At 36.9% G+C, this 10,732-nt stretch overlaps 1 protein-coding gene and 1 long non-coding RNA gene across 4 annotated transcripts; both read left to right on the top strand.

The window, feature by feature from the left end:
* Positions 1-2,494: 2,494 nt before the first annotated feature.
* On the top strand, positions 2,495-4,914 carry LOC137093457 (uncharacterized). The gene is made up of 3 exons (XR_010908464.1): positions 2,495-2,639; positions 3,461-3,526; positions 4,432-4,914. It is a non-coding gene; the product is annotated as an uncharacterized lncRNA (long non-coding RNA).
* A 1,995-nt stretch (positions 4,915-6,909) lies between these two features.
* On the top strand, positions 6,910-9,898 carry zgc:113227 (uncharacterized protein LOC541506 homolog). 3 transcript variants are annotated; one of them, XM_067458266.1, is made up of 2 exons: positions 6,910-7,054; positions 8,116-9,898. In XM_067458266.1, exons 1-2 carry the CDS (start codon positions 6,917-6,919, stop codon positions 9,130-9,132), a joined length of 1,155 nt encoding a protein of 384 aa, XP_067314367.1. In that variant the 5' UTR covers positions 6,910-6,916; the 3' UTR covers positions 9,133-9,898. The 3 variants fall into 3 exon arrangements, with proteins under 3 accessions (XP_067314367.1, XP_067314368.1, XP_067314370.1); XM_067458267.1 differs by having other exon boundaries at positions 6,910-6,943; XM_067458269.1 differs by lacking the exon at positions 6,910-7,054 and adding an exon at positions 7,088-7,222.
* The last annotated feature ends 834 nt before the right edge of the window (positions 9,899-10,732 follow it).

Here is a 10,732-nt window from a genome sequence, read left to right on the forward strand (position 1 = left end):
TCTAAAGCCTTAAGCCACACTGGTCCTGCTAAATGTTTACTCTTTGAATTCTTGCCCTTGGGAAAAATACAAGTTAACGACATTGTGACTTTTTGCTAAAAAGAATTTCCTTCTAAAGCAAGGTGGAATTCTATTGTGGTCAAACCTGAATGGCCTTGGATGGCAACATGCCCAGTGCATTATGGGTCTTTCTTGAAGTTTTTCTACCTTTCTTCAAAGATAACAGCCCGTTTTGCTCTGTTTACTATGGAAGCTTCCGCCAAAGAATAAAACATTTTCAAAGATAACTGCGACTTTTTATCTCAGAATTGTTTTATAAACTCGCATTGGCAAGTTATAAAGTCAGTTTGCATGGTATAAACTCGCAATTGCATGGCAAGATATGAACTCACAATTTGTACTTTTTTCCTCAGAATAGTGAGATATTGTGAGGGAAAAAAGTCCGAATTTGCAAGATATAAACTCGCAATTGCGAGAAAAAAAGTCTGAAATGTGAGTTTATATCTCGCAGTTATAAGGTCCAATTCTGAGGAGGAAAAAGATAAGAGGAACTATTTATCTCAGATTTACGAGTTTATGTCTCACTATTCTGACTTTATTTCCTGCATTTGCGAGTTTGCATGTTTTTTTTTTTTTTATTTATTGTTTTTTTTTTTTTTATTCTGTGGCAGAAATAAGCTTCCATAGTTTTCTCAAGTCAGGTAGCACCAATTTCAAAAATGTTAAACATTTTTAATGAAATACAATTTTACCAGCGAAGAATTAGGCCTACCCTTTAAGAACGTCATCGGGTTCAGTCTTGATTTTCTTTTGACATGGGGCATGTGTATTTTAGCCATTTATATCAATTCACATGGTTATGTTACAGTACAGCATCATACTGAAGAGAACAGAATAAAGCTCTAGCTCCATTTTCTATTATCATGCTGTTGTTTTCATTGAGCCTCTAAGGATAAGCATTTCCCAAGTAAATGTTAATGTGCGTGTTCATATGCACACATTATTCCAATAGCATCGCGGTCCTAAGTGCAAGCACCCTGGGAAATTGACCGAACACTGTTTTGTGGACACTCAGAGCTTCTGTTGAGAGCGTAAGGACAGGTTGCATTCAACAGCACAACATTCAATAACCTATGAATATTCAAATTGTCACTTTAATATCATTGACACGCATGAACTTTGTGGCGGTCACCAATTGCAACAGGTGACCACGAGTAATTATGCAGATTTATTCAAGACATTAGCATGATTAATTAGGTGCAAACCGAGGTGGCTACACTTGAATTAGTAAGCATTATGAATAATTACCATGCATATTTTGCTCTTTATGTGGCTGGGTTTCGTGATAAACAAAGCTTTAATTACGAGAAAACATCTGGGAATAGTAGTGACCTTCATTAATCTTACGCAAATTCCCTCAGCTCTACACCCTGATGCATAATTATTGCATTAATAACAGAGGCTGCACTGTATTAGTCCACTTGAGGAAATTCATACTATTGCCCTTTAGTAAGAAAAAAACTAAAAAAGTATAACCTATGCTGCACAGAAAAACAATTGCTATGATTAAAAAGGAGAAATGTTGATGTATGTCTACTCTTTTTCATATACTGGACGTGGAACCAGGCCTGTAAAGCCTAAAAAATGATCATTAAAATGTCATGACTCTTCCACAATATTCCATATTATGATGGGGGGGGAAATCTATTCAGTGAGAATCTTCCCTTCCACTGTAGCTTTCAAATAATACGCACAAAGCTACCATATTGCCTCATAAAGAATTGCACTCTTGAAAAAAAAGTTTTGTATTGGCATTAGTGGTTCCATGAAGAACCTTGGAATCTTTCATTGCACAAATGATCCTTTATAGTGGAAAAAAAAAGTTATTTTGGTTATTAAACTATTCTTTACACTAAGAAAGGATGGTTCTTTTAAGAGGTTCTTCGGGCATCACTTTAAAAAAAAACCTTTCTGGAACCTTTATTTTTATGACTGAATATCACACACAGCTTGTATTAAGTACTTCAAGGGTTAGTTCACCCAAAACCGAAATTTCTTTTAGTAATGACTCACCCCAATGTCGTTCCACACCCGTAAGACCTCTGTTCATCCTCAAAGTAGTCCATCTGTGACATCAGTTGGTTAGTTAGACTCTTTTGAAGCGTCGACAATACATTTTGGTCCAACAATAACAAAAAAATACGACCTTATTCAGCATTGTCTTCTCTTCCACGTTTGTTTTCAAACCTCAAATAAAGATTCAAATGGTCGCGAATCAGCAGATTGATTCGTGAATCATATCACCAATGTCACGTGATTTCAGCAGTTTGCCAGTTGGATATGCGACTCGAATCTTGAATCATGACCGTTTGATTCTTTATTTGAGGAACACGGAAGAGAAGACAATGCTGAATAAAATCGTATTTTTTGTTATTTTTGGACCAAAATGTATTCAAAAGAGTCTAACTAACCAACTGATGTCACATATGGACAACTTTGATGATGTTTTCATTAACTTCTGGAGCAAGTGGGCATACACTTACGTTCAAAGGACAGAAAGCCCTCGGACTAAATCTAAAATATCTTAAACTATATTCCGAGGATGAACAGAGGTCTTACGGGTGTGGAACGACATTGGGGTGAGTCATTAATTAAAGAAATTTTAATTTTGGGTGAACTAACCCTTTAAATAATAGGTTTTTGTCATTTAGCGCTTAACAGTCCAAATGCCCCTTAAAGGGATAGTTCACCCAAAAATGAAAATGTGATGTTTATCTGCTTACCATCAATGCATCCTAAATGTAATTGTCTTAGTTTCTTCACTAGAACACAAATTAAGATTTTTAACTCCAACCGTTGCTGTGTGCCGGTCATATAATGCATGTGAATGGGTAACAATTCTATGAGAGCAAAATGCTTAGACAACATGCATAAAGAGCCCTGTGGCTCATGACGACACATTGATATCTTAAGACACAAAACGATCAGTTTGTGTGAGAAATCGAGCCGTATTTATAACATTTTACCTCAAATACAATGCTATATCTAACAGCCTGGACAGGCTATTCTCACAAAAATGCGTATATATAGTACGAGTGTGCAATGTCGTGGGTATACGCCAAAACTCATTTCGTTTTTTGCGTGTGCATATGTATATTTTATGGCGTATTATACATACAAACAGATCTTCATTTGCGTTCTACTGAAGAAACAAACACACCTACCTGTTAGATGCACTGGGGGTAAGCAGATAAACATAAAATTTACATTTTTGGGTGAACTATCCCTTTAACTTTCATTATATTATGAGGACTGGCCAGCTTATTCTTCAAATATTGTCCATTAGTGTTTCACTAGAGCAATGCAATATGGGTTTGGAAAGTTTAACCAATTATTTACCAGATCACATACTGTATTGTAGACATTTGCCATTTTAGATGTTTTTTGTTTTTCTTTGTAGCAATTCTGCAAGTCCAAAACGTCAAGAGAGTGTGATAGATGAGAACAGCAGAGGAAAGGGTGAAAGGTTTGTCCTCTCGCGGTGACTCTGCCTCTTTGGCCTGACTTCACACAAACAGATCACCAACTATGAAAAGGACCAGAATCTAGAAGAGGGGATCAGTTTTCCCTGAGCCTAACCACTTACCCAGCAGAGCTCATACACACACACACACACACACACACACACAATCCATGTCAGGGTTGTCACAGTAACCTGATCCTAAGGCCTCCTGACATGCAGCAGTCCAGTCTGGGCTCTTTCTGCCCGTACACTCTGGCTGGCTGTAAAACAAAGGAATTGCTTCCACATGTTCCTAAAGGCTGCAGAGTCTCATGGTACAAATCTTCAGAACGGGACCCTCCTCTGCCAGGACACTTGCCTGGTTTCTCTCTCTCTCTCTCTCTCTCTCTCTCTCTCTCTCTCTCTCTCTCTCTCTCTCTCTCTCTCTCTCTCTCTCTCTCTCTTTCTCTCTCTCACACACACACACACACACACACGCACACGCACACAAACACATAAAAACCTTTAAAAAAACACTTAAAATAGCCTTTTTATTACAGCTCATTAACAGGTACGATGCAGTAAACCGGTTTATTTGTCTTCAAGTATGTATTAAACATAGCCTCTGTAGCTGAAATAGATAAAAATGAGTAATGCAGAGTAATGCGAGTAATACCAACCAAATTTGATCTTGTTTATACTGTGAGCTGTGTATATGAGGCTGCTAATTAATTAAGATGATAACTAAATATGATATAATTAAAGGGTTACTTCAGCGATTAGCATATGGCTTTGTATCAGTAGAAACCCTGGAGTGTATTCAAATGATTGTGCTTTCCCCCCTCATATCCCGCTGAGACAAGAGATTATTGCATTTTATTTCTGGAAAAATCTTCCTATGATGCAAACTGACGATATTTGCATCATAGGAGGAATGTTTGGCCAAAGGCTAAAGACTACAGCCAGCAGAGGGAGCCATTTCCGCATGTTTTGAACCCGCGCATGGGGGATGGAGATCACACTCAGAGCTCAGCTCGCAGCTACAGGCACTCATTTAAACGGAGCTATGGTGAGCAATGTAAGTCTTTTAACTTCTCAAATTAATTTCTATGAAAGTTAAGCTTGCAAATGCATGAACTGGAACGCGCCAGACTGAACTCGCGTTGTGAATGTATGCCGCGAGTGAAGTCGCGATTACCTCAGCTCTCATCACGAGAGCTCATCAGCTCATTTATCTGACTCCTGCAGTTAGTTCTCAGTGCTGTGATACTCGCGCGGTGACTCACTCATTATATTGAACAGACACGTTCAGTTTTTAATTGTAGTGTCTTCTCCAACTCAGTCACTGTTATCCAGTAGGTGGCTTTGGGAATGGCCTCACAGGGCAGTGAAGCATTCTGGGAATTGTAGTCTTTCATTCCCATGAGACAAAAATACATTTTCTGTCTTTTCTCAGTCTAGAAGGCACCAAATTCAAAAATTATTTCACATTTCTACTACATTGATGACACAGTTTAAATACAGATTCATCTTCCCAGCGCTGAAGTACCCCTTTAAGATGATAACTAAATATGATATTAAGTCACACTATAAGACCCACAACCATGACATAATATCCTGGAACAAACCTTCAAATTGAATAAGAACCCACTTACAAGGAACACTAATCACCATGACTATGATTTCAAAATAAAAAATAACAATGGCAATTGCATTGATCATACTAAACAACTGTAAAACAAGCACAATAGTATGAAACCAGTCTCAAAACTCACACAAATAACTTTACTTCAAGGTGTCATAAGAAACTCTAATCTCAAATAAAAACAAAACTCCAATACCTATACACAATTCAATATTCATGTCAAAGAATGTTTGGCCACGCCCACAACAATGCTCAGACAGTACCTCAGCTAAAATACATTTATTTTTTTCTAGTTCCATTTTAATTATTTGCCATAGTATATAATTTTTCAAAACAGAAAAAATTAAATAAGAACTTGGACGGAATTTGATAATGCAGAATTTAATGCAAAAAGCAAACACATTCCTAAAATATTGCTCTTTGGTTAATTATTGCTTTAGCCCTTTACTTGCGCCTTTAAAGAATTTAAAGCAATACTGTATCCCCATCATGACTGCAAGCAAAGTTCCCTAAACTCAGGTAGCCTACTTAAAAAAAAAAAAATTAAAACATTTTTTTTTTTTTTTACAGTAAGACTAAAATATATATTTCCTGATGGTCATTAATCTGATATAAAGTGAGGATACTGGAATTACTTATATAGCTATAGACTAATATGCAATGTCCGCAATTTCTTTGTGTTTTAGTCTGCATTTATTTTCTCTTTTTTCTGTTCTGCTTAATTTGAGATATTTTCACAAACAAAGCAAAATCCATGCACCTCCACTAAACTTGTGAGTCACTTCTTTAAGACAGTCTCGGCATTCTGGTTGGTCATTAACTTAATTAAAACTAACATAACAAGGCGGGTTTCTTTTACTGGGCAGCAGACGTCTAGTTTGCATATAAAGACTTAATGAGTGCATGGCAGCAGGTGCAGACGGATGATAATTACCATCAGTAATGACAGTCACCTGTGACCATCCCCACCTTTTCTCAAGGTTCATTCTTGTGTTTATCATGAACATCACGGTCTGCATAGAGCTGCTGAAAGCTGCCAGTGAAACAAAAAAAGCAAACAGCTTTTGTATGTATACAAAGTTATTCCTAAATGGTATACAATATTGTGAAATTATTGCTGGCAGATCAAATACGAGTTTCTTTCATCCATCCTAACCGCCTATTTATTGAAATATTTGTAAATATGAGTTTTAATAAGTGGGGAAAAAAAGTTTTTTGACCAATCATACCAGGCCTTGACAACCAGTTTTTTTTTTTTGTTTTTTTTTTTTATTAGGTGAAGGATGGTGTGTTGCCGCCCTCCACTGGTGATATACACGCGGTGCAATGCAGCATTGAAGAGTGTGTGTGTGTGTGTGTGTGTGTGTGTGTGTGTGTGTGTGTGTGTGTGTGTGTGTTTATTTATTTATTAATTCCTTCATTATAATAAAAAAAAGTTTTATTTTTATATTTTATGCAGCTTTTTTTATTATTATTATTTATTTTTATTTTTTCCACCTGTCCTCATCTGATGAATAAACTAAACAGGACATTGTTCAGGGCATTAATTGAATGTTACTATACCCACCTAGCACATTTTCTCACTATCAGACATATATATACAATATATATATTCCTTTTTCTTATTGACAAATTCAAGATTCACAGAATTTGGTTAAAAAAAATGTGTGGGTACATTACAATTTTAGGGTTATGTTTTAGAGGTATTTATTTACGTAGTAACGTGATGACGTATTTGCTACGTAAATACAAAACGCCCACACACAAACATGGCGCACCGTAGTCATTGTTTACAGGTCTGTCTACTAGTTTTGAGAACGTATCTTAACATCCAAAGTAATTTAATTCAACGTCTTCACGCAGTTCAAAGACAGTGTCATAGACACCGTCTACGATCAAGACGTCAGGTAACCCAGTTATTATATTTTGTGAAATGAACGTGCAGGGTTCCCTCACGTCCTGAATACACAATGGAGAAATTACCTCAGTGCACTGGAACAAAAGTCAGATAGTGTGACGTTATATTTAAACTTCGGAGCAAGATCGAGGCTAGTTAAATGTGGCACACACCTGGGGTAGGATATTTTCAAACCAGTCATATTTCTAATTTAAATTGGGAGCGAGACATCGTAACTAAGTTGTTACTAAATAAATTGGAATTATTACACTAAATAAATCGAATTAATTCTGCCATCAGTGGCAAAATATATTGAAGGCCCGGATTTTTGACCTTGCGAACATGGTAATTTGATGGGTATCATATTCACACATGTAAATAAATGTAAGTTAATGCAAACCCTAGCAACTTTACTTTAGTTCTTCATGATTTTGTGAAAGTCGGAAAACTCGCGCTCCTCTGTGTCAAAAATATATATTTTAGTGCTGTTCCGATGTACATTTTTGTTAATTAGTCATTCCATTCTATTATACTCAATCTTGCTCAATTTTGTCTCCTTAGTAGGCCTAAGTGTGCCTTACAATTTTGTAAGATGCTATTTTCTCTTGGAATGTAAATGTGCAATTAAAAAACATAAAACATATAGTTGATTTTTGAAAGATAAGAGTTGGGAGTAGAGTCAAGATCTGACAATTCATGTTAACTTTAAATTTAATTTTTTTGATGGGTTATATTGCAGTGTTTTATCTGTGCATATCTTTTTTTAATAATAATTAAAAAAAAAAAAAACATCTCACTTTTACAATGACATATCTTCTCTGATGACTATTTAATGTCAGGAGGCGCAAACTGTCAATCACATAGGAAACCACAATTTAATCAATACCCAGTGCCCTAAAATAATTATTGTTTGAGAATACAATTCACTCAGCTATACCGTATAGCTGAGTGAGAAGAGTAAGAACCCTGACATGGTTTATTGTTACTTCAAGCTTTTTTTCTATTGCCATAGCAGAAAGATGTATTAAAGCTGGCATTAAATAAACTCTACACCTTCATTTTACTTAACAGATATCGTTGGCGATCATGAGAAGACGGACGTCTACCGTGTGGTCATATCCACGAGAGCACAAGTGGTGGGATGCCATTGTACCTGATTTCACACCAGAACAGTTCCTCCAGAATTTCAGAGTCTCGCGGGAGTCTTTTGAGTACATATGTGGTCGGCTCAGACATGTGCTTGAACGAAGGAACACCAATTTCCGTTTGTGTGTACCTGTAAGAAAACGAATTGCCATCGCCCTTTGGAAACTTGCCACTGGCAGTGAGTACAGAAGTGTCAGTCAGCTTTTCGGGGTTGGCGTGAGTACAGTATTCAACTGTGTGCAGGACTTCTGCAACGCTGCAATTAAAGTTCTTCTGCCTGTACACATCAAATTCCCAGATTCTGTGAAGTTGAAGGAGATGGCAGATGTTTTTGAAAAACGCTGGAATGTACCACAATGTATTGGTGCAATAGATGGAAGCCACATCCCCATAATAGCACCTGAAAAATACACTCGTGACTATTTTAACAGAAAAGGGTGGCATTCAATAGTACTGCAAGCAGTAGTGGATGGAAAAGGGTTCTTCTGGGATTTGTGTGTTGGTTATCCTGGAAGCGTACATGACGCACGGGTCCTAAGACAGTCTTATTTGTGGAATATATTGAATGATGGACAACTGTTGAACCATAATAAAGTAGACATCTCTGGCTGTGATGTTGGATACTACCTGATCGGAGATTCAGCCTATCCTATGAAAAACTGGCTCATGAAGCCATTTTCTGACTCTGGCAGATTAACCCCACAGCAGCAAAAGTTCAATTCCAGGATGAGTAGTGCAAGGTCAGTTGTGGACTTGAGTTTTGGGAGGCTAAAGGCAAGGTGGAGGTGTCTCTTAAAAAGGAATGACTGTAAACTGGAGCTGATAAAGAAGATGGCTTTGACCTGCTGTGTGCTGCACAATATTTGTGAAGAACGCGGAGACCACTTCAGTGAGGACCTTTCAGCCATCCATGTGAACGTGCAGCCTCCTGTTCAGGCATAAACAGAACACGGACAACCAGAAGGGACGGATGTACAAGCAGCATTATTAAACTACTTTAGCAGACAGGAAGATGAACTATTCAAGTAGCAGCTTCATTTTATTACCATTTTTATAGTTTTTTTTTACCCTTGTCTGATCCTTTACTTGCTTATGGTTTGAATATTCAAATAAATGAAATGTATATGAGTTATTACAAAAATGAATTGCAATATCAAATGATTTAATTTTAAATGTGAAAAGTGTTGATTAATAAAGTACAAAAAAGTAGACAACAGCAAACTTTAGGAACAAAAAATTAAGCAACAACACATTAACAACTGTTTAAATTTAACAACAAATGTAACAGATAGGGAACTGGCTCAACTACAATGCAGTAATTTTTTTTTAGGATGTCATTTAGAATGTAGATAAAGTGAAGTTAATAAACGTAATTTCGGGAGGAAGTACGCCCATCTAATCTTTCAATTAATACCAAGGTATAAAACCAGCAGCTTACCTCTTCCCCTTTCTAGTTCCTGCAGCATTCTATAGCAGACAGCAAGCCAAATCTGTTTTACCACGTTCACCAAGATTATATGGGCACACAAACTCGTGAATTACATAATGGATGCATGTAGAAGCTATTGAATGCAAAAGAATGCCATGTTCTTGAAGTAAACTTCAATAGTGGGCAATATCACAGCCTTTAATCCAAGAAGTCTGCTGATGCCTCAGTCCTTCAAGAGTCATCCTTTGCACCAGGTCAAGTTCTTGTGCCTGTATGACATAAACAAAAAGCCAGGACAGAAGTGTGTTAATGTAAAAAGATCAGTGATTTACAACAATATTTTTTTCCTAGCCTTTTTTTATCATGTCAATCATTAGCAATGTAAACTTAACCATACTGCTATACTGTGCTGTTTGATATCTAGCTTTACTGATAATGTGCATACAGAACCATACAATAAAATACAACTACTAATTTCATGGTAGCTCCTCCAAAACATAACCCAACACAACCTCTAATGCAACTGAGATTCAATCCTGGGAAAAGCATTTATCGATAATGCCAGCATACTTACTGCCTACAACAGCAGGATGTACTTAATTGTCATTGTTTTCTTGAACTTACGGTTCCATTATGGCGCATGATGAACCCTCATTGACATCAACAGTGTTGTCTTCCAAGTGGGGCCATTGAATCTGTCACGAAGAGAGGTTTGAGGCTGGCCACAAAGTGCATCCCAAAATGATCACTACAAATAAAAATCAATTATGTTGAATACGGTTCATCATTAATGTGATGTAGCTACAAGTTACAAGCCAGGCTCACACTACACAACTTTTGGCTGGATTTTGCTCTCGCGGACAGACTTCAATAAACTCCAGAATTATCGCCAAATCGTGGCTCATTGCAGTCACTGACGCTCGTCAAATATGAGAATGACGTGATTATTTTCAAACCTGTTTGATATTATCGCCACATGATCTTGTAGTGTGAGTGATGAGATGACATGGTAAACTGCTCATTTATCATAATTTACATGATAGCAGCGTGTAGCAGTGTGACAATTTGATCAGTTTTATACAAATAAACATGAAAAATATTTAAATAAGTGGA

Source organism: Pseudorasbora parva, chromosome 12, assembly GCF_024679245.1.
Source record: "Pseudorasbora parva isolate DD20220531a chromosome 12, ASM2467924v1, whole genome shotgun sequence".
NCBI lineage: Eukaryota > Metazoa > Chordata > Actinopteri > Cypriniformes > Gobionidae > Pseudorasbora > Pseudorasbora parva.

Excerpts from the sequence above, each read along its gene's own strand:
- zgc:113227 (XM_067458266.1), top strand. The coding sequence starts at position 6,917 with ATGGCGCACCGTAGTCATTGTTTACAGGTCTGTCTACTAGTTTTGAGA. Across the intron at positions 7,055-8,115 it reads GTCTACGATCAAGACGTCAG|ATATCGTTGGCGATCATGAG; the intron begins GTAACCCAGTTA and ends TTTACTTAACAG.